Source organism: Orycteropus afer, unplaced genomic scaffold (genome assembly GCF_000298275.1).
Source record: "Orycteropus afer afer isolate SDZICR_OR568_19922 unplaced genomic scaffold, OryAfe1.0 scaffold00031, whole genome shotgun sequence".
NCBI classification, from domain to species: Eukaryota; Metazoa; Chordata; class Mammalia; order Tubulidentata; family Orycteropodidae; genus Orycteropus; species Orycteropus afer.
This window is the reverse complement of record NW_006921618.1, coordinates 1,101,097-1,125,583: the sequence shown is the minus strand read 5'-3', so window position 1 is coordinate 1,125,583 and position 24,487 is coordinate 1,101,097. Positions and strand designations below refer to the sequence as shown.

The 24,487-nt window shown below is 48.9% G+C and overlaps 1 protein-coding gene across 1 annotated transcript in view; it reads right to left on the bottom strand.

The window, feature by feature from the left end:
• The window catches only part of ARHGEF10L (Rho guanine nucleotide exchange factor 10 like), a 164,736-nt gene that overhangs the window by 136,595 nt on the left and 3,654 nt on the right, over window positions 1-24,487 (bottom strand). The window contains exons 2-4 of the mRNA XM_007935629.2: window positions 22,291-22,479; window positions 21,426-21,459; window positions 1,386-1,477 (exon numbers count right to left, since the gene is read on the bottom strand). Of these exons, the coding sequence (XP_007933820.1) occupies window positions 1,386-1,477; window positions 21,426-21,459; window positions 22,291-22,479 (315 nt within the window). The remainder of the gene's footprint in view (window positions 1-1,385; window positions 1,478-21,425; window positions 21,460-22,290; window positions 22,480-24,487) is intronic.

Below are 24,487 nucleotides of genomic sequence, written 5' to 3'. Positions count from 1 at the left end.
AAATAAATGAGCATACCTCTCACCCCAACATCCCCCTGGGCAGGCTGTGGGCAAGTAGAGAGCACACCCTACTATCCTATCCTACTATCCTAGCAGTAGGCAATAGATGAACTTTCCCAGATGGAAAATTCGAAAACTATGTGCCCAATCTCTGGCCTCCTTAGGAGTGGGATGTGTCCCTCAGTCCTAGGTCCTCTATTTTTTCCCCCCCTTGCCTTTTATTCTTTTTTTTTTCCCTTCACCCAAGTTAATATGTGATTTACCCCTGCCTTCCCCACCCACCCCTGATAACCATCAAAGAGTATTTTTTGTGTGTGAAACCCTTTTCTTGACTTTTTACAATAGTCGGTCTCATACACTATTTGTCCTTTTGTGATTGACTAACTTCACACAGCATAATGGCCTCTAAGTTCATCCATGTTATGAGATATTTCACAGATTCATCATTGTTCTTTAACATTGTGTAGTATTTCATTGTGTGTATGTTCCATAGTTTGTTGATGGGATTTAGGTCATTTCCATCTTTTTTGCTATTGTGAATAGTGCTACAATGAACATGGGTGTGCATATATCTGTTCGTGTCATGTCTCTCATTTCTTTGGTCCCAGAAGTCTTGAAGCCCACTCCAGGTGTCATCCTTGGCATCCCCTCTTGCTCCCCTCCATATGGATGCTGTCTCCCAAACAACCCCCAGATGTGCCCTCCTCTCTCCCCTCTCCGAGCTCCTCCACCACCCTCTTCCCACCAGCCCCCACCCACCACAGCTACATCAGTCTCCTCACTGGGCTACAGACCCATTACATGGTGCCCTGTTGCCTCTGGAATAAAATCCAAGCTCCTACCCATGGCCCTGGGGCCCTGGAGGAGCTGGTGATATCTAGCCTTCTCTCCCTCAGGGACTCCTTAGACTCTGCCCTTCACCACACTGCCAGTCTTCCGTCACCCTCAGGCTCTTGTACATTCAAGCCGGCCTTTGTGCCTGAAAGTCCTTCATCCCCCGCTTCCTCCCCTATGCCTTCAGGGCCTCGTCTCAGTTCTCTGACCGCCCACCTCCTTTCCTGATACCCTGCAACTGCCCAGTTATGTGTCTGGTTCTGCTCCCAGAGGGCCCTCACCTTGGTCAGCCCCCACCTGGCCCACCCTGGCCTGCTATAGGAGCCATGTAACTATGGGATGAACAGACAAATGGCCTGCACCACAGCTCGGGAGGCAAATGGGAGCCACGCTCTGAAGCATGGTCAGTGACCACGCCCCTCAGGACAGCCACCAAGCCCACAGCAGCCCTCCCAGGTGGGACATCCCTGGGCTCACCTGAGCCCACGTCAGCTCTCTTGCCCAGAAGACCAGTGCTAAGACCTGGCATGGGTGGCAATGGGGGGACTTACTGCGATGGGAGCTCTTCCGCTTCCAGCTGGAGTGCCGGGCCCCGGAGAAAGCCACATCCACAGCATCCCCATTGCTCACCACAGCTGGCACCCTGCAGGTCGAGAGACAGGCCCTGAGCCAGCACTGCAGGGGATGATGAGCTCCTTGACGCCTCAGGCAACTCTTCACCATATGAACAGGGCGAACACTGGGCAACGCCGAGGACCAGGCTGCCCTAGGAGGCCCACAGCTCAGTGAATCACTGGCTGGGTTGGCCTTGGACAAGGCCCTCCTCCTCTCAGTATCCTCATCTTTAGAAGGTACCATAGAGCCCAACCTGCTACTGCACCGGCGCACAAAGATCCAGTGGGTCCATGGTGCTAAGTATCAGGCATGTCTATGCAAGGTAGTCCGGTCTTCCCTCAATGCAGACTCCAGGGCATCTCCAGTCTTTTCATCTTCCCAAGCAGAAAGTGATAGCTAGGGCCTGGGATCCCAATGTGGTCCCTGCCTCTTGTGGGAACCAGGCCTGGCAAGGCTTCAAATGACCACATATGGGAGGTAGAACTTAATTTTCCCTCCTACTTGAGGGTGGGCTGGACTTGCTGACTTGTTTCCTAAGAATAGAATATGGAAGAGAAAATAGTAGAGAAACCCAGAAGGCGCCACCTAACCCAAGTTACGAAGGTTAACACAACAGTGAGGCCACGTGAGTCTCATGCACCCTCTGATATCATGTGAGGAGAAGGGGACATCCCTTCCATAGTATGCTTCCCAAAAACCCATAACCTGTTGAGTCATGAGACCTGAAGACATGCCAAGACTGGGGGACAGTCTACACAAGACCTGCCAATATTCAGGCTTTCAAGGTCACAAAAAAACCAGGAAAGGGTGAGAAAGTGTCACAGATCAGAGGAACACCAAAGAGACGTGATGACTAAATATAACGTGAGCTCCTGGATTGGGTCCTGGACCAGAAAAAGGTCCTCAGCGGGAAAAGTGGTAAAATCTAAATAAAGTCTGGAGTTCATAGTTATGACCAATGTTGGCTTTTTCATTTTGACAAAGGTCAAAACATGTCATGTAAAATGTTAATAATAAGAGAAACTGGATGATGGCTATATGGAACTCCATATACTACTGTTAAGATTTTCCTATAAATCTAGTATTAGTCCAAGATGAAAAGTTTATTTAAATAAAAAGCCCAGGCTGAAAATGAAAGACAGACAGACTATTCTTGCTAATCTAGAGGGTAAAGACCTTAGATTGGCTAAAACAGAAGCCACTGTTTCCAAGGAATTGACTTGAACTCCTGGCACCCAAGCTCTTAGCAAAAGGGGGTGTGGGGAGTGAAGAACAGAATAGTTCAGGGGAGAGGGGAGGGAGGGGAGGAGAAAGAGAGAATTTATACTGTGGAGTACCTCCTACGAGCCAGGCCCTTTACCTCACCTTCTGAGCAAAGCTAAGATGTAGATCTTGGCATCCTCCCCGTTTTGCAGGTGAGAAGAGGAATCCACCTAAAATCACATGGTCAGGAAGAAGCAAAGCCAAACCAGGAACCCAGCTTGCTCCAATGCTGGGCTCTCACCCCTGCCCTACACAGCTCTCAGGCAATCCAGTGTGGGGAGCTGGGATGAGGGAAATGTTCTCTATCTGCATCATCTGTGACTGTCGAGCACTTGAAATGTGGCTAGTGCAATTAAGGAACTTAATTTTTCATTTAAATCCATTTCATTTTCAACAGCCATATGTGGCTGGTGGTCAGCACACTGGACAAGCAGGTCTAAGCATCTGCCTTCTCAGAGAAAGTCTCAGCCCCTATTTGGCTTCCAGGAGTCAGCAATGTCACCCGGGGAAGAGGACAACAGCACATTTCAGCCCTGAGGGGCAGAACATAAAGGCCAAGAGGGGGCAAGGCTGCTCTGGACCCCAAGACTAAGCTAAAGGAAGCCACCAGAGCCCCAATCCCTAACAGCTGCTTCCCTAGGCCACCACCTCCTCAACACAACAACATTTTGACGGTGCTAAATCCAATAACTCAGAAATGCTCAGACAGAATGAAACTGTTCCAGCAAGAGCCAACAGGAGGTTCGGGGAGTTTGGCTTCTAAGTGTCCCTAACACATACCCGCTTTGCTTTGATTCATAACTATGATAATGAGTGATTTGCTGGGTGCTGCTTGCTTTGCTTTACAAATATTTACATATTTAATTTCATAAGGACCCACATGACATATGGATCATTATGGCCATTCTACAGATGTTGTTGTTGTTATTTGCCGTTGAGTTGGACCCGACTCATAGCGACCCCTCCTTCGGTTTCCCAGGCAGTATCACTACAGAAGTAGATTGCCCAACCTTCCTTCCGAGGAGTGGCTGGTGGGTTTGAACCACCAGCCTTCTGGTTAACAGTCAAGTGCCTTAGGCACTACGCTACCAGAGCTCTATTCTACAGATAAGGAAACTAAAGCTCAGACAGACTCATTTACTCAAAGTCATCTAGCTGATTAGAGGGAGCTGGGATTTAAAGGTTGATCAGTCTGCTTGCGAAGTTTATATTCTTTCAACTGGACCACGTGCAGGTAGAAAACTTGTATTTAAACATTCACCTACTTGACACAAGGACCTCTGGTGGTGCTGTGGTTAAAGCATTCAGCTGCTAACCAGAAGGTCAGAGGTTGGAACCCACCAGCTGCTCCATGGGAGAAAGATGTGGCAGCCTGCTTATGCAGAGATGTACAGTCATGGAAACTCTACAGGGCAGTTTTACTCTATGCTATAGGGTCAGGCATTTGCCTAATAACCAGAAGGCTGGCAGTTCAAACCCTCCAGCCCTCTCCTCAGAAGGAAGACTGGGCAATCTACTTCCGTAGAGACACCACCTCAGAAACCCAAGGAGGGGTTGCTATAAGTTGGAATCCACTCCACAGCAGTGTGTTTTTTGTTTGTTTTTTTTTTTTTTTCATTTATAGGGTCATTATGAGTTGGAATCGACTCAACAGCAATGGGTTTTTTGGGGTTTCTTATAGAGTCGCTATGAGTCAGAATTGACTCATTGGCAGTGGGTTCTTCACATAAGGGCATGCAGCCTCTTTGTGTCTCTTTAACCATCGGTTTTTTAAAAATAAGGAGAGCACTTGGCACAGAGTCAGAGATACAAGTTCAAGTCTTTGTCCACGAGGAAGGATAATAAGCCTCCCACGTGAAGACCCTCTTAAACTCTAGAAGTGGCATCAAAGGAGGGAGTGGGGACTGCTGGGTAAGATCAGGCAACTTTAGACAGGATCTGGAATACTTCCTAACCAGACTAAAAGCCAGGAACCCAAACCAAACCAAACCCACTGCAATGAGTAGGACAGAGTAGAATTGCCCCCATAGGGTTTCTAAGGCTATAAATCTTTACAGAAGCAGACTGCCTCATCTTTCTCCCACAGAGCAGCTAACCAAAAAAAACCAAACTCACTGCCATCAAGTCAATTCCAACTCACAGCAACCACTCCTTGGGTTTCCAAGGTGGTATCTCTACAGAAGTAAATTGCCCAATCTTCCTTCCGAGGAGTGGCTAGAGGGTTTGAACCGCCAGCCTTCTGGTTAGCAGTCAAATGCCTTAGGCACTATGCCACCAGAGCTCCTCCTACAGAGCAGCTGGTGGGTTCATATCGCCAACTTTTTGGTTAGTAGCTGAACACTTTAACCCCTGTGCCACCAGCGCTCCTAAAAGTCAGAGGAGGCTGAATATAAACCTCCTGGTTAGGCATGACCAAAACACAGCAGCAGCAAGCCCAGGTACTGGTCCTGGCACCTGGGGCTGAGGTGGGGTCACAGGGCATAGTGAAGATGCCTTCACGCCCATCTCCACTGACTCCGAGGACGAAGCAAGCAGAGACTGGGATGCTTCAAGGAAAGAGGCCAGTGGGTAGACAAGCGGTCAGGAAGGCTTAGCTGAAGACTACCACCCCATACACACTTTGTTGATGAGATACTCTATGATGTGAGGAGAAGGGCACTTCTATGTGGCACAGTTCCCAAAATCCCATAGACCCCAGTTAGTCACGAGAGCCTTCAAGAGGTATATTATTATAGCCATTTTACAGATGAGGAAACTGAGGTTCAGCACAGTCAAGTACCCTCCCCTAATTTAACTCAGTCGATCTGTGCAAGCCTTGCTCTCAACATCAGCTCTGCTGCCCCCCAGAATGGAGCAATTGTACCCCAGGCAGGCAGCAGATAAGGAGAAAGGGACTCTGAGGAGGAGGAGCATGAATAAAGGTGTGATGGGCAAAAGCAGTGGAGCAGCATGGCTCGGGAGAAGGATACAGGCATGCATTGTTTTATTGCACTTTGCTTTACTGCACTTTGCAGATACTGCTTTTTGACAGGTTGGAGGTTTGTGGCCACCCTGCATCAAGCAAGTCTATCGGCACCTTCTTTCCAACAGTACGTGCTCACTTTGAATTCTCACAATATTTCAAACTTTTTCATAATACTATTGCACACTTAATAAATACAGTAAAGTGTAAACGTAACTTTTATATGCACTGGGAAAATGAAAAATTCACATCACTCACTTCATTGCAATACTTGCTTTATTGCAGTGGCCTAGAGCTAAACCAGCAGTATCTCCAAGGTATGCCTGTTCAAGGAAGGACTGACAAGAAATGAAGCTGGAGTGCCTCCTCCCTCCTCACCCCTTCCAGCCTGCCTCCTAAGGCACTGACAGATGTACCCTGCACCCATGGGGCAGCACACCCCAGCTTCTGTCCAAAAAACCACTCAGGCCCTGCTCAATGGCCCTGCTCTGATTGTCCTGGTGAGCAAACACTTCTGGGGCCTCCCCCAACAGCTCCAGATAATAAAAGAGCCATACAAACCATTAAGAGGCCAATTATCTCACCCTTATCTGAACTTCCTGCACTTCTAAGACCTCTCAGCTTACACACGAGAGCAAGGGCAGTGAGTAAAATTATACCAGCCTTACAAGGTGAGGCCACAGTTGCCAAATGCAAAGGAAAGAAGCTGAATCTATGAAGAGAAGCAGATGATAAGCAGCCTGACTACAAAGAGGAAGACAGTGAGGCAAGTGTTAGCCAAGAGGACCACCTCCAATCCTCCCAACTGCTAGTCTTCACTGCAAACCAGACTTAAGTCAAATACACCTGAACGCCCCTGGTGTGTCTCTAGACCATGGAGTTTAAGGCACCTCTATGCCCCGTCTTTTCTCCAAAGGGAATCCCGGGCCAGGAGATGGGGGAGAGCCCAGGGAGAGCAGGGGCCTGGTCTATCTTGGTCACCATGACGGATGGCCTATTTTAGAAATAAGATATCCCCTCCAAAGAGTGGCAGTGCCACCCCCCAGAGCTGCTGGCACAGGCCCGTTTCTGATGAATCTTCATGGACATGACACGTCACAGAGTCCCTCCCCAGAGGATGCACATGCAGCTGGTGAGGGAGAAGACCCCACCATCCAGAATGTTCCAAAGATTCCTGACCAGCCTGGCCCAAGCACACAGGGCACTGCCAGAGCCTTTCCCAAGACAAAGTATGAAAAATATGAAAGAGGAAAAGAATTCCACCTTTGGGGACTAGAAAGGACCAAAATAACATTTGCCTTACAAGGCCTTAAAGGAGCTCTGGTGGCTCTGTGGTTGAAGCATTTGGATGCTAACCAAAAGGTCAGCTGTTTGAACCCATCAGCCACTCTGCAGGAGAAAGATGGGGGAGTCTGCGTTCATAAAGATTTATAACCTTGAAATCTTATGGGGAAGTTCTACTCTGTCCTATAGGGTCACTATGAGTCAGAATTGACTCAATGGCAGTGGATTTGGGGTTTCTTGGTATAAGGCTATTCTGGTTACCTAGTGCCACTCTAACAAGAATATACCACAAATGGGATGGCTTGAACAACAGGAGTTTATTCTCTTACAGTCTGGAGGCTTTAAGTCCAAATTCAAAGTGCCAGGCTCTAGGGGATGGGTGAAAACTCCTCAGCCTTGGGCTTCAGCTCTGCCTCCAGCTCCCAGCCCACTGAAGCTAAAGGCTTATCTTCACTCAGACAGCATCTGGCTGCTGAGGCTGAGAAGCCCAAGGTTGACAAATAAAATGGCACAGTCCCGATGTTACCAAACCACATGGCAGGCCATTAATTTAAGTCCATTGTAAGTCCCCAGGTCAGCAGAGCATGGCAGGGTGCTGAACAACAACATGGTTATAGGCAGGGTTCAAGTGTGCCATAAGCTAGAGACCATTCCCAAAGCTGTTCTTATATATGGGAAGCAGACCACATACTCAAAGCAGCTACTCAGCTGCTTGTGGTAGATCCCACCATGGAGCTGATTGCCAGTCTCATCATAGGGAATAACTCCACCAGCTGCCCAGCCACTCAACCAGGCCCAGCCAAGTTGACACACAAACATAACCACCACAAAAGACTTGGATAAAACCTAATCTGCAGCATGGAGGCAGAGAATGGGGAAGCTATGACCTTAGGGTTCACCCAGGATGGCCCTACCCAGAGTATTTCTCCCTCTGACATCTCTCCACCCCCAACCATTTCCACAACCCGAGAACACAAGACACATAAGAAAGGCATAAGAAAAGGCAGCCCAGATTAAGGCTGTTGCATTAATCTTTTCTTTTTAGCCCGGGCCACTTTCTAATTTGTACAACATGTTAAAGCTGAAAGGAACCTAAAAGATCATCTAGGTCACCCAGGGAGTGCCTCCTAAAAGATAGAACACCAGGGCCCTCGCCCCAGAGATTGCCATCCATTGGTCTGCACTGGGGCCCAGGCCCTGCTGGCTCCAAAGGTGGCCAGGGTTAAGAACTAGGAATCACGGGTTTGAGAGGTGAGAGGCATGCACTCCAGAGCCAGATGCTGTTGCCAGGTGCTGTCAAGTTGATCAACTCATAGCGATCTCATGTGGCAGGGCAGAACTGCCCCAAATGGTTCCCTAGGCTGCAACCTTTAGGGAAATAGACCACCAGGTCTGCCTCCCATGTAACCACTGAGTGGGTTCAGAGAAGGGGGAAGCTGTGACCTCAGGGTTCACCTAGGATGGCCCTACTGAGAGTATTTCCCCCTATGAGATCTCTCCACCCTCAACCATGTCCACAAGCCCAGAATCCAAGACACATAAGAAAGGCAAAAGCACGCAGCCCAGATGAAAGCTGTTGCCTTAATCTTTTCTTTTCAGTCCAGGCCACTTTCTAATTTGTGTAACATTTAAAGCTGAAACCTCTCGATTAGTAGCTGAGCACTTAACCTTTGTGACACCAGGGCTCTTTCTGGAGCCAGACAGACCTACAGTGAAACCACAAGTCCCTCAATGTCCTCAAGCTGCAGTTTCCCCTTCTGCAAACCACACCAATGCTGTCAAGTCAATTTCGACTCAGAGACCCAATAGGGCAGAGTAAAACTAGCCCATTGGGTTTCCAAGACTTTCATGTTTCCATAAAAGCAGACTGCTACATCTTTCTCCCAGAGTGGCTAGTGGATTTGAACCACTGACCTTTCAGTTTGTGGCCAAACACTTAACCACTGTGCCACTAGGGTTTCCCTCCTATGGAATAGTGTGAATTGTCACTCCCACCTCCTGTTGTGAGGATTCAACGAGATAACCAGGTAAAGCATTTAGCATCTGTCTAGGTCTCAGTTTCCACATCTGTGAAATGGAGCAATAATACCTCCCTCTTAGGGTTCTGGGATAGAGTAAGTAAAGAAGTCCTGTAAAATACTTAGCAAGGGCCTGGCACATGCAAACGCTCCTATGTGTGTGCTACTTCCTTCCTTACCTTCCCCTCCACCCCTTCTCCAGCTGCTGTGACCTGCCTGCACTTGCCTCTCCATATGGTGGGGCTGAGCCATTCCTTATAAATAGAAGGGTTCTGGGCGCCAGTTAATGTATCCAGTGCCACCCATACATGATCACAAATCCAATTACTGAATAGTCTCCACCTCAAAGGTCCAAGGAAGGTCTAGGGAGAGCCCCTCTCATGGTACCCATAAAGCAGTCCTCGATGGGGATCGAGCCTCAAGGTCAGTGTGTACACCAGGCCCCATCCCCATTCCTGGCCTCTGGCTTCCCATTACATGGCAAGTGCAAATCCTTCCAAGACATCTCAGGGGACCTGTGGCAGGCACCACAGGTCCTTTGACATACACTTTGATTTACCCAGTAGAGACATTATACACACATGTATTCTCTGTGGGGTGTTGGAGAGGAATACAGGTTCTCATGGGAAAATGCTCACATTATGTAATTAAGTAAAAAAGTGAGCCAAGAAACAACACATACAATAAAACCACAGTTCCATTGGAAAAAAAAAAAAAGAAATGTACACTTTTATGTATGCACAGCAAAGAGGCAGGACAGAAACAGAAACACAGCAAAGCAATTAAGGATGGCTTTAATCTATCATTTTATGTACATCCTAATTTGGGCAATCTACTTCCATAGTGATACTGCCTCGGAAACCCAAGGAGGGGTCGCTATGAGTTGGGTCTGACTCGATGGCACATAACAGCAATAACAAACATGTATGACTTTTACAAAAATGAAAAAACATTACAGGCAATGTTAAGCAATGGATTAGCCAGTATGGGGTCCCTTCTGCCCTAGAGTCTGCCCTAGACAGACTCGCACCCTTTGGGGTAGTGATAAGAAGCAGCTGCCATCAGCCCTTGACTCATATCAGTGCTGTACATAATGGAATTAGACCTAATTTTCAGAAGGAGCCCTGGTGGTACAATAGTTAAGCGCTCAGCTGCAAATCAAAAGGTCGGCGGTTAGAACCCAGCAGCCATTCCTCAAGAGGAAGATGTGGCAGTCTGCTTCTATAACGATTGCAGCCTCAGAAACTCCAGGGGCAATTCCACCCTGTCCTATAGGGTCACTATTAGTCAGAATGAACTCTGCAGTTAGTAAGTATCTGAAGTCCTTAAAAAAAACCAGACCAAACTCATTGCCATCGAGTCAACTCCGATTCACGGCGACCTCATGTGGTACAGAGAACCGCTCTGCAGGATTTTCTTGGCTGTGCCCTTTATGGAAGCAAGTCACCAGGTCTTTCTTTCTTGGCACTGCTGGGTGGGTTTGAACTGCCAGCCTTTAGGTTAGTGTTGTCACTGTTAGTTGCTATCTGGTCGATTCCAACTCACGGTGAGCCCATGTGTTACCTTTCATCTCAGTCCATGCATGTGGTACACTGGCTGGGAATCAAACCATGTATTCACAGGCTGCCAGGATTAGGATGGGGAAACCTCCTGAGGGCAGGCACTACTCTGCATACCACATTGGTTGTGAGAATCACAATGTGGGAAAGGGCTACATAAACGGTAAAGTCTGCACACATGTGCCTACTGGTGCAGCTGGTGGGTTTGAACCATCAACCTTTTGGTTAGCAGCCAAATGAGTTGTGGGGAACAGTGGGTGTGAGGAGAAGCCAAGTCTGCCAAGTCCCTCCTGGCTAGGAACCTCCAGTAATCCTGAAAACCAGGGATGAGAATTCAATCACTGAGCTCCCTGAGAAGGGCTGCTTCTGTTAGGTGGGTAGACACCCCAGCCTTATTGGCCTGCCCCTTCTAAGAGCTCCCATCCTCCCCACACTCACTTGCCTCATCAGGACACAGGCAACCTTTTCAGACATGGCTTCCCCAAGTCTGGCTAGATCCTCTCTGGACCTGATTCATCCAAGGAGGATGGGTCTCCTTGGCCCTTCCAGGAATCTAGCTGCCCTATTCTGTGCCAGACTCCAGGCCCAGCTAAGAGGTCAAATGGCAACACAATCCAGCCTATCCAGGTAAGCCCTGGTAGGGGTGGACACATACCTACAGGGAGCCAATGAAAGTCCACAGGGCTGGGGTTAGGAGCCAAAACCCTGACCCACTAGAAAATACTGAGGCCATAGGGGGTGTTATGGGATGGTGGTAAAAGTAGGCAGGAAAAGCAAATAGCTCCAGAGGGGGCCAGAGTCCACTGGGCTAGTGCACTCAGAGGTGCAGGCCTGATCCAGTAAAAACACAGGAAGCTGGCAATCCTGGCACTCACATTTCCCAGCAAGCACTGGGCCTGTATTCAGGGCTGCTCTTTTGACCATGACTCTGTGTGAGAGCTCAGGGTGCTAGTGAGTGCACGGCTTCAAAGTCCATCAGGAAAGGCACACACTGCAAGGCTTTGCTATGGCTCTGAGATCAGACAGGTCCAGGCCCAGGCCTGTCATTACTAGCTCCACAAGATCTTCGGTAAATACTTCAACTCTCTAAGCCTCAGTTCCTCAACTGCAAAATGGGTATAATCAATAGTTCCATTCCATACAGTTATGATGTGATTAACAAGAGAACTGCAAAAAGCACTCACTACGATAGGTGGCTCAGCCAATGGCAGCCGATGCTATCAGTACCAATGGGGTCGGGTGACTCTCACATGTGGCCTCAGGCCACACACTTTAGCTTGCCAAGCTTCCCTGCTTGCTGGCCTCTGTTCCGACCTCTACCCAGGTGCCAGAGTCAGAATCCAGGTTCAGAGAGTCTATTTCCACATTTGTTTGTTTGCTCCTTGTTTTCATCTAGACACTGCATGTTGCCTTTCTGGCCCTACCCATCCTTCTAGCCATTCAACAAGCCTTTTAGCCATTCAACAAGGCTTCTGTTCAACAAGGCTATCCGCAGCATTCACCCTGCGCCTGGCATTGTGCTAAGCCATAAGGATATGCAACTAATACTCTCCAACCAAAAAACAAATCCCTGTCCCATGGAGCTGACATGCAGATGGGAGACTCAATATATACCCATACACCCTCACAAAACCTACGGGGTACAGAGTGCAGGGTGAGAGGAGAGAGGACTCCTTTATACCACCCCCATTTGAAGGGAAGGCACCTTACCCAGAATTACACATGGGACAATGCCAAGGCCTAGAAGGCCCCACCCCCAACCACTCTGCTTGATTCCCAGGGGAGGTCTATGCCATACTCCACCAGCTCCTTGGAAACCACTCTCCTAAGAGCTCAGAGGTTATCTCTCAGCATGTAACCTTCTCCCCCCACATACAGTTAAGCACTGGATTACTAGCCAAATGGCTGTGGTTCAACACTCAGAGGCACCTCAGAAGACAAGCCTGGAGATCTACTTCCAAAAGGTCACAGCCTTGAAAACCCTAAGGAACACGCTATTCTGCATGCATGGGGTTGCCATGAGTCAGAAGGGGCTGCTCAGGGCCTAACAACAAAAACCAAAAAAACCAAACCCACTGCCGTGGAGTCAGATCTGACTCATAGCAACCCCTCCTTGGGTTTCCGAGGTGGTATCACTACAGAAGTAGATTGCTCAACCTTCCTTCTGAGGAGTGGCTGGTGGGTTTGAACTGCCAGCCTTCTGGTTAGCAGTCACATGCCTTAGGCACTACACCACCAGAGCACCTAACAACAACATACACATACACAAATCTGAGCATTCCAACAGAGTCAGCCACACCCACCTTCAGTGAACCAAAGTGAGTTCTTGGGCCGAAACAATAGGAGTCCTCAGTAAGCCTTGGAGGCAGGTAGCAAAGTGGGGAGCACCAGCCGTTGGGTAAGGGGAGGCTTGGATGTAGCCTCTGTTCTAATTTTACTCGCTGTATGTGACCTTGGGAAAACCTTCTAACTTCCCTGACCCTTGATTTCTGCATCTGTCAAATGAGTAAAAACAGCAGCTACTTGCTAGAGATGTGAGGAATAAATGAGAGTGGGCATTTTGCTCAGTGCCTGGTACACAGTAAACATGATCACCAACATCTTTATTATCATTGTCATTATTATTATTAGTTCTGCTAACAGATGAAAAGAGTCCTGGGTGGCACATGGTTAAAGTACTCAGCTTCTAACTGAAAAGCTGGCAGTTCAAACCAACCAGCTGCTCTGAGGGAGAAAGATGTGGCAATCTGCTTCCATAAAGATTACAGCCTTGGAAGTCCTATGAGGCAGTTCTACTCTGTTTTATAGTGTCACTATGAGTCAGAATCGACTCAATGGCAAAGGGGTGGGCTTCACTGAGGAAAGAGAATGTGCCACCAATTAGGTGTTTTTCTCAGAAGTGGAATGGATAGATGGACATATGCCCAGCCACCTTCACCCTGTGGTATTGTTGAACAAGGTAGCTCAACCCCAAAACCACCCCATGGGCTTTGCCACTGGCATGGGTTTAATTACATGCCAAAAAAGTGTGTCAATTTAGTAGGGTCATGATTCTCAGTAGTTACATGATAATGTAATTTGGCAGGAAATGTGATGATGTAATCATCCCTCATGATGTGATCTGATGTGTTCAGCCAATCATTGTAAAGGGATTAGGGTGGGATGCAACACCATTACTCAGGTCACAGCCCTGATCCAATGTAAGGGAGCTTTCTTGGGGTGTGACCTGCATTACCTTATATCTTACTAAAACCAAACCAAACACCTGCCAACGAGTCAATTCCAACTCATAGAACCCCCATTGGGTTTCTGAGGCAGTAAATCTTTACAGAAGTAGCTTGCCTGGTCTTCCTTCTGTGGAGTGGGCTGGTGGGTTTGAACTGCAAGCCTTCTGGTTAGCAGTCAAATGCCTTAGGCACTGTGCCAGCAAAGCGCCACCTTTTATCTCACATGAGATGAAAGGAGAGAGAAGGAGCAAAGAAGGAGAGACCTGACTACCACCAAGAAATAAAAACCAGGAGCACAGTGCATCCTTTGGACCAGGGTCCCTGTACTGAGAACCTCCTAGACCAGAGGAAGACTGATGCCAAAATATATGGAGATCCCCAAAGGAACACTGGGCCCACAGATGTTGCAAGGAAACAAGGCCTCTCCCCCAGAGCCATTAGAGAGAGAAAGCCTTCCCCTAGAGCTGGCACCCTGAATTCAGACATCTAGTCTCCTAAACTGTGAGAGAATAAATTTGCTTGTTAAAGCCACCCACTCATGTTATTTCTGTTATAGCAGCACTAGGTGACTAAGACAGCCAGTGTACACTTACCACATTGAGAATCATGACCTACCAAGTTAACACGTATTTTGGGGGGACACAGTTCAATCCACAGCATTCTACGCTTTGGCCCAAAAAGATTCATGTCCTTGCCACATGCAAAACCCTTTCACCTCATCGTATCATCCCAAAAGTCTTAAATCAATTCTAAGCCCGATTCCATCCTGGGGCAAAATTCCTCTTCATCTGTGAACCTGTGAAATCTAGAATATAAATTATCTGTTTCCAAAGTATAAAGGTGGAACAGGCACAAGGCAGACATTTCCATTACAAATAGAAGAAAATGGAGGGAAAGGAAAAATAAGGGGCATCATGCAAGTGAAAAAAAAAAAAAAGTAGAATAATTTACATTAGCTTGAAAATAATCCTCTCTTCTCCAAAACCATCCAGGCAATGGTCCTGCCCTCCAGACTCAGGGAGTTGGCCATGCTCTCTGGATTATGGGTAAAGGCCCCTCATCCCTAGGTTTCAGCTTCACCTTACAGGCACACTGAGACAGCAATTCTCAGCTTTGGTGGCTGCATTCTCCTAATCCAACTTAGTGGCTACCCTACCTCCTTGGCCCCAGAAGGCCCGTTCTTCTGCCCCTTAGATATGGCAGCCCCACCCCCTCAGCTTTGGGCAGCAGATCCAGCTCCATGCCCCTGGCACCCATGAACAGCAGCTCCACACTCTGGAACCAAGATGGTGAAGATATCACTCTTTGAAACCTAGGAGCTGTAGCCCCACCCTTTGAAACCCCAGAGGCCATGCCCCCACCCTTTGAGACCCCAGAGGTCATGGCCCTATCCTTTGAGACCTAGGCAGCTCTGCTCCCCATGTTTCTTGTCTTTTCAGCTTCTGCTTCCTGGTTCTTTGACTCTCAGCCCCTCAGTTCCTTGACCCTCTTGGGCCAGCCTGGCCTCTGCCCTGCTCAGGCAAGTATTACAAAGATCTTTATCTCTACCAATAAGTGCCTGTAGGCACCCCACTCCATCAGTAAGCTTCAGCAGAAGGCACTCAGCTCTCTCACTCCATAGGTCTGACAAGCCTGGCTCCATTGACAAGTACCTGGAGGCACTCTACTCTGCTAGGATGCCACCTGCCCAAAGGTGCTCAGTTCTCTTGCTCTGGGGGTTGGCTCCCCCACCATTATGTGCTGGTCTCCTGGTTCTACTACCATCATTTCTCTGCTGCTGCTTCTCATCATCTGTGTCCTCTCTGGTGTTATAACTCTCCTCCCTTCCTTCTGAGTCCTCACCAGAATTGTCTGTGATGTCCATAATTCCACCAACAGTCTCTTCAAGGCAAACTAAGCTTTTACTATTAGGCACCTTAAAACTCTTCCAGCCTCTACCCATTACACATTTCCAAAAACGCTTCCACATTTTAAGTATCTATTAGAGCAGCACCCCACTCTTGATACCAAATTCTGTCTTAGTTATCTAAAGCTGCTACAATAGAAATACTACAAGTGGATGGCTTTAACAAACAGAAATTTAGTCTCTCACAGTTAGGGAAACTAGAAGTCCAAATTCAAAATTTTCTCTATTAGCTCTACGGGAAAGGCCTTGTCCCCTTTCCACATCCGTGGGCCCAGTGTTCTTTAGCGATCTCCATGTGTCTTGGCATCAATCTTCTCCTGGGTCTAGGAGGTTCTCAGCACAAGGACATAGAGTCCAAAGGACACAATCCACTCCTGGTTCTTCTTTCTTGGTGGTACTGAGGTTCCTCCTTCTCTGCTCACTTCTCTCTCCTTTTATTTTTTTGTACAATAAAAGATGATGCAGGCAATACCCCAGGAAAACTCCCCTTACATCAGATCAGGGCTGTGACCTGAGTAAGTGTGTTGTATCCCACCCTAACCCCTTACAACTTACTGGAAGCTATGTTTAGCCCAGCCCGGCTGCCTTGTCTTGGCAACTCAGTCACACCTGGCCTTGGGGCTAGAGTTGAAGGGGCAGGGAAATCCAATGGCCTCAAAGCCAGAGAGGACTCGTGTCCCTACTCCTTCATCAGTACAGTTTCCCAACTGCCTGCCAAGGTCACCTGGACTGGCTATCTACCTCGGTCATTCCCACAGCCACCAGCCTGACAGGTTTGAGTATCTTCACCGAGTAGACGAGAGAAACAGGTTCAGAGGGTGGGGTAGGTGGCCCAAGTCACACAACTGACCGATGAGACAGGCAATAAGCCCAGGTCTATCTGCCTCCCAGGTACAGAGCTCAACTGTTGTTGCCCTTATTGTTAGCTCCCGATGAGTCAGTCCCTGACTCATGGAAATCCCACACACAACAGGTTTGGATCACTGTGATCTACAGGGTTTTCACTGGCTGATTTTCAAAAGTAGATCACCATGCCTTTCTTCCTAGTCCCTCTAGAAGCTCTGCTGAAACCTGTTCAGCATCAGGGCAACATGGAACCCTCTACTGACAGACAGGTGGTGGCTGTGAATGAAGTGATTGGCCAGGAATCAAACCCAGGACTCCCACACCACTGAATGACCATGACTCCTAAAGTGTTCAGCTTAAAAAAAAAAACACTGTCATCAAGTCAATTCTGACTCAAACAACCCTATAGGACAGAACAGAATTGCCTCATAGTTTCCAAAGCTGTAATCTTTACAGGGGCAGAATGCCACATCTTCCTCCTGTGGAGCAGCTGGTAGGTTCAAATCACCAACTTCCTGGTTAGCAGCTGCGAGCTTAACCACTGTGCCATCAAGGCTCTAAGAGCCCAACTAGTTCCCTCTAAAATGAACTAGAATCTCAGACTATCAGGACTCAGAATAACAACAAGGAACACATACAGAGCTGCCAACACATGCAGGTCCCAGAACTAAGCACAGTATATTTGTAAGCGTACTTACTCCTTGCAGAGTCCTGCAGGACAAGTACTTCTCATCCCCATGTTACTGAGTAAGAACTGAGGCTCAGGGACAGGAAGCAACTTGCCTAATGGCAGACAGCCGGTGAGCCGCCGAGCCAACAATGGAACCCAGCTCTGTCTGGCTCAGCGTCGAGTCCCCCACTCCTCAAAGACATGGATTCCAGCCCTGGCTTAACCAGCCACACTCTGACCTGACCACCACATCCCCAGTGTGAAGTAGGGATATGGACCAGCCCTGCCTCCCTCCCTCCTCAGCTGTGGCCTGAGGATCAAGTGACCTGATAGGAGTGAGGTCACACAGGGAGAGGAAAACTCCAGGCAGTCACTATCAGGGCATATGCAACCCTCCAGGGAGGGGCCCAGGGAGAAAATGCAGTGAGAGAAGCCAAGCATCCTCCACTTGGAAATTTGTTTGATGTTTGTTTAGTGACCACCTTTGGGGATATTTAAAAAAAAAAAAAAAAATCAAACTTTATTTTTTCTTTCTTTTGAATAACAAGGAAGAAAGTGATCTGGGTTGATTATTCCTCCCGGAGGACTCCAGAGTAGAGTGGAAAATCACCACCCAGGGAGGAACGTAAGTAAACAGAGACCTGGAATGGAGGGAATGAAGCTGGGGGCAGTGAGAAAGCACTGGTCAAGGAGTCCGGAGACAGGTTTGGGGCACTCAGCTCTGCCAGCATCTCACTGCTGACCTTGGCCTCGGCTAGCATCTTACCGCCTGACCCTGGGCAAGCCGCACTCTTCAATCTCATCTATTAAATGAAGGGCTGGAATATAGGCCTTTCAGGACTCCTCTCTGCCCAATGCTCTGCAGTGGGTGCATGAATGCTTGTCCAATGAGCCAATGACGTCACAGCCTGAGGATCACTCGAGACTGTTGTTGGTGAGATGCCTACCATTCAGGAATCCAGCCCATCCCAGGCATCTGAGGCACTGGGTACACAGGCCTTGGACCCCTACACTAGACGGAAGTTGGGGACAGAAGTGAGCATTTGTGTGGGAGTTCTGGTGGCATAGTGCCTAAGGCATCTGACTGCTAACCAGAAGGCTGGAGGTTCAAACCCACCAGCCACTCCTCAGAAGGAAGATTGGGCAATCTACTCCTGTAGGGATACTGCCTTGGAAACCTGAGGGGCCACTATGAGTCAAATTGATTTGATGGCAATGAGGTTGAGTTTGTTTGAGTAGGGACAGGCAGGTGCTTCTGTAAGTTTCACTTACTCCTCACAACACTACAAGGTAGATACCATTATTGCCATCTTGTAGATGGGGAAACTGAGGTTCAGAGAGGCCCAAGGGCAGTCCAAAGCCACCAGGCTAGTGAGGAGCTGAGTGGAGATTTGAATCTCTGAAGCTTGTGCTCAAGCTCCAGGAGATGATGCTCCAGGGAGCTAGGATAACTCCAGGGCATGTGTACAACAGGTGGCAGAGCTGCAGGATGATAGGCAGAGGGTTAAAGGCAGAGACGGGAAAGTCTGGCCCACTCCAAGCTATCCTAACCAACACTGATGAAAACAACAATGGGCCCCAGGTCACTCAGGCTCAACAGGGTGTCTGGCACCAGCGCAACCTAGATCTGCCTGCAGAGTCAACAGGCCAACAACAGAAGCCAGGTCTCTAGGTCTCTAGATGCAGCAGGACCTGGGCCATGGGCACCAAGACCAGGCATGAAAAGAGATGGTGCCAGGCTGCCCTGCTCCTCACTCTAAGGCTGGGGTACAAGGAGGGGGCCCCCAGGAGAGAAGCTTGAAATAACCAAGAGCACCAGACCTGGGTAAAGGTACACTTGCTCTCCACCCAGTTCCCCATTCCTATGTCTCTGCCCAGTGGATTCCTCTGGGTAGACATTCCTCCCACCTGTCTCCCTGCCTCCTGGCTCACTTGCTCAACCTAAGACCTGGTCGAGAGTCTTCCCTAACCCCCCACCCTCCAGTTAGTGCCGCAGGTCCCTTCACACTCTTCTCTGTCAAGCTTGGACTGGTCTGCATGCCCCACCAGACCAAGTTTCTCAGCAGCTTCATTTTCCTCTGCATCCCTGTAGCCAGCACAGGGCCATGCACACCCTGGATGGTTTCAATCACTGGGCCATCACAGTCACCAAAGACGTCCTCAGCCCAAGTGTATGATGACTATTTTACTGATTCATTTCTAGTCCCTAATTAGAGCAATGGCTGGCCCCTAATTCTGACCTTCATTACACAGTGGCAAACCCACAGATAACCCCAAGGATCCATCTATTCCCAACAGCAAGGAGCACAGATGAGACTCCTGGCCCAATTTAAATCCACAACCACCTCCCCTCCAGGGGACCAGGGGCTGAGGGCTGCATCTCTGAGATCTCCAGCCAGAACACAGCCTGAGGATTAGCTCCCCTCATTTACCTAGAATGAATGAGCCTCTTCCCAGGAAGGCAAAGGGAGGTCCAAACATGCTATTCCCCTCATCAAGGTAGCCAGGATTTAAATTTGGGGCCCATGGGACCCCTGGCCATGAACCCCAGGGCCTAAATCTACCACTTTGTGCCTTGCTTAGAAGAGGACCCATAAGCACCCACATATGCAGAGATGGGCAGTCCCAAGCAGCAGGCAAAGTACCCAGAGGCCTCAACTTCGCCTGCCCATCCCTAAATGTATGCCTAACCCAGAGAGGAGCTTCAACTGGATGACCACAGGGGGAATCATGGCAAAAATAACTGCCCTGATTACATGCCCACCTTGATGTTGTCATCTTACCCAAAAGTTTTGCAAGGGAGGAATCACTGGCCCATTTTACAGACGAGAAAACCAAAGCCCAAAGGGCCTTACACAAGGGTCCAGGGACAGTGCTGGGGGCAAGAAGAAAACCTAAGCAGTGATCCCAGAATCTAGGCGCTTAACCATTGGGCAATCCTGCCTCTGCTAGGCTCCTGGATGTAGAAGGGCAGAGTCCATAACAGCAGCAGCCATGGTATTGGGATCGGGAATAAGAATAGTCACAGAGATGGGAATGGGGATTGTAACCATTCCAACAGGGTATTGGGCTGAGCACTAACTGAAAACCAAACCCATTGCCACTGAGTTGTTAGGCACCACTGAGTCAGCTCTGACTCACAGTGACCCTATGTACAACAGAATGAAACACTGCCCAGGCCTGTGCCATCATCACAACTGGGAACACTTCTTGGGAACATCTTGAGCCCACTGCTGCACCGTCTCCTTGAGGGTCTTCCTCTTTTTCGCTGACCAAGCATGATGTCCTTCCCCTAGGACTGGTCCCTTCTGATAACAAGTCCAAAGTACATGAGGCAAGGCCTCTCCATCCTTGCTTCTAAGGAGGATTCTGGCAGTACTTCTTCCAAGACAGAGTTGTTTGTTCTTCTGGCATTCCATGGTATATTCAATATTCTTCACCAACACCATAATTCAAAGGCATCAACTCTTCTGTCTTTCTTATTCACCGTCCAGCTTTCGTATGCATCTGAGGCAAGTGAAAATACTATGGCTTGGGTCAAGTGCACCTTAGTCCTCGAAGTGACATCTTTGCTTTTTAACATTTTAAGGAGGTCTTCTGCAGCAGATTTGCCAAATGCAATATGTCGTCTTATTTCCTGACTGCTGCTACAGGGTATGAGTTGGAATAGACTCAATGGCAACAGGTTTGTTTAAGGAACCATAGTGGTGCAGTGGTTAAAGTGCTCAGCTGTTAACCAAAAGGTCATCAGTCCTAACCCACCAGCTGCCCCATGGGAGAAAGATGTGGCAGTCTGCTCCCATGAAGAATATAGCCTTGGAACCCAATGGGGCATCTACTCTATCCTACACGTTCGCTAGGTGTCGGAATTGACTTGCTGGCAACTCATCACATTAATAACTTCTATTGTTTCCATTTTATATGTGAAAAGGTCTACACTTGGTGAGTTAATGTGACTTGTCCAAGGTCACACAGCCATCAAGGGATAGAGACAGAATTTGTAGCCAGGCTTGCTTTCTGCTATTTCACAGGCTTCTGGGCAAAATAAAGAAGTAACAAGAGTTTGAGGGATTTAGGGATCAGACTTCTCCCCCCTAGGCAAAGGGAACTGATGGAAATGCCTGACTTCTTAGCCAAGACCTGCCCTAAGCCCTTCTGGCCTCAGCTCCACCCTTCCCACATGGTCTGCCCGCAGTCTCCTCTCTCTCCAAGTGCCAAAGCAAAGGATGAGGTTCACTTACGCTGTCTGGGGCAGTGCGGCCGCTGGGTCTGGGTCTGTGGGAGAAGAGCAGGAGAGAGCCGGTCAGGCCAGAGGCTGGCCCTGATGGGCTCAGCCCACTCCCGCCCCCTTACCCAGCCTCCCTGGGGGCACTAGAGATAGGGCCTGGCCAGCCCGGGTCCCTGTTGGGCCCCGCCTCCTTCCTCCATGCCTGGTGAGAACACCAGCCATTGCACAGTCATTAAGCTCCCCTACCTGTCCCACCTCACCATCCCCACCCCCATCGCCCACACCCCAACTCCAACCAGAACAAGCCGCCCAGCCTGCTCTGGGACTGCCTCCACTCCCAGCTCCTCAAGGAGTCCATTGTCCCCAAGACTGCAGGAAGTTCCTGCTAATCCAGTCGCCAGAGTCTCTCCTCAAGACAGAATCTAAGAGCCCAGAAACTGCCATTTAACACCAGCCTTATCTCAGCCCTCTGGCCCCCAGGGCTGCCAGCTCTGGGCAGCCTGGAGCAGGAAGCTCAGGGAGGCAGCTCTCCTGGCTGGTGGCGATTCTCTGGGAGAAGCTGCTGGAGGACGGCCGCAGGGACACAGCCCTGGGCAGCAACTGTCTCCAAAGCAAAGGCCCAGCCAATTGCTTCCATTTACAGTGTGCCAAAGGGAGCCAGATGTTGCAGGAATGCTAGGAATCTTCAAATTCCCAAGGAGAGCCACGGAATGCAGCTTTTTCCCAATGGCTTTTCCCTTCCAGCTTCTTGGGAACAGCAGAGAGGCCAGCAGGCATTATTGGGAGCTGGAAGCTAAGAGAATGGTTTCCCCCAGCTCTCTGAGCTCTCTAGCCCCAAAGGCCTAAAAATCAGAAGACAGAGCTCCCAGAACCCTCACCAGTGAGGGGGGTAGAGTTGAAGCAGGTCAGTGTGGGATCTGTCTCCTTCCCAGTGGTAGCAACGCTGGGGACAGCCAGGCCTGTGCTGGTGTCCTCTTCATCATCACTGTCATCAAACTCAAATGCCTCTCCGTGGTCGTCCTCCACCTCTGGGGGGGGGCCTGGGGTTCTGGAAAGCAGCTGATCTCCTGGGGAAGGTGTGAGGAAGAAAGAGAGAAACAGTTAGCTGTAGAACCTTGGGTTTGGTCAAGGGCAGACAGAGGTGCTTTGGTAGACCTTGCATGGTACAAATGGTTAACACACTTGGCTGCTAACCGAAAGATTGTTGGTTCAAGTCCACCCAGGTACTTGGGAAGACAGTCCTGGCAATCAGCCACTGAAAACCCTATGGAGCACAGTTCTATTCTGACATACAAGGGGGTCACCATGAGTCATAGCACACTTGATAGTAACTGGCTTTCAAGGTGCTTGAGCAGATTAGCTGAGCTCAGCAAGAGCTGGGATTGGGGAAACAGCTGGGGGTTTGGGTAGGGAACAAGAAGGGTTATCAAAGTCTAAATTAAACTTATGCCCAGACCAGATGGTTCCTAAGGGGTCTGATTAGGTTAGGTTTCTAAGTAGATGGCAGTGGAGGGAGAAGAAGCAAGCAAGCTTACAGAGTGTGAGAGCATCTCTATTTGAATATATGTCTTTTGTTTTCCTATTTTGTTTGTGTGCAAGGGGGTTTTTCAGATGCATGTACACATGTGCACATGGGCACACAGGTTCATAAGTATTTATGCGTGTGCATGTATGTTCTCAGTGATTAAAGCATTCAGTGCTAACCAAAAAGTTGGCAGTTCAAACCCACCAGCCACTCCTCAGTAGGAAGGTTAGGCAATCTACTTCCATAGAGATACAGCCTCGGAAACCCAAGGAGGGGTCACTATAAGTCAGATCCGACTTGAGGGCAGTGAGTTTGGTTTTGGTTTGGTTTATACCCATTAGGAGCCCTGGTGGCACAGTAGTTAAAGCATTTGGTTGCTAACCAAAAGGGTGGTGATTCAAATGCAACAGCCAATCTGCGGGAGAAAGAAGAGGCAATATGCTTCTGTGAAGATTTACAGCCTTAGAAATCCTATAGGGAAGTTCTCCTCTATCCTATAGGGCCACTGTGAATCAGAATAGACCCAATGGCAATGGATATGGGTGGGTCCTATGCCCTGCAGGATGTTTAGCAGCATCCCTAGCTCTGCCTTCTAGATGCACTATCACTACCCAAGTCATGTCACCCAGAAATGTCTCCAGGTATTGCCAAAGGTGCCCTAGGAGGCAAATCACCGCCAGTTGAGAACCACTGGTAGAAGTGTCCCTAGTACATGTAGGTGTTAGGAGAGTGACTCCTAGTGAGTAGTTACCTACTGTTCCCCTCCCAGCCTGAGGTCCTAAGGGCAGGACTGTCTATTCCATGTCTATGGAGCCCATTCCTAGCTTGGGGCCTGGCATCTATCAGGTGCTCAACAAACGTTAGACAGATCAATGAGTGAGTGGGAGGGAAGGCAGATGGAACTGGGAGGTAGATGGATGAACCAGCAGATAGATAGGCAGCTGGACATTCAAGTGGTGTCTATGACCAGAAAAAAATCCAGTCCTCCCCTACCATGCCCCAGGAATCCCCACAGCACATTCAGGAACAAACCTATCAAATACAACAGGCTCCTTCCTCAGCTGCTCAAATGCAGTGAAACCTCAGCCCCTCCCGGGATGGGGCATACTCAAATTCCACTGAGGGATGCTGACCATAGATCACTGTGGCAGGACCCAGACCTCCTTCTGGAAGCTCTGGAGATCCCATGGGCCAATGTCTGCTACTGGATTCCTCTACACAGTGATGTAGCCAAGATGTAGCTTCTTATTTAAACCTCAGAGGCACATCCATTATATACAATGAGGGCACAGAGACTTAGAGAGGTAAAGTGAGGTGCCCACAGTCAGATGCTAACAAGTGAGGGAGCTGGATCTGAACTAGGTTTACTTTAGTTCACATTTTATACCCTTCCTTCTAAGTTCTCCTGGAAGTGGCGTGAGCCCTTGGACACTGCCCTGCGATGACAAATTATAAAAGGAAATACAGGAAAAGCTAGACAAGTTACTGGTTTTCAAATCATAGTTCTCAACCCATTAAAAAAAAAAAAAAACCATATTTGATCTGTACCT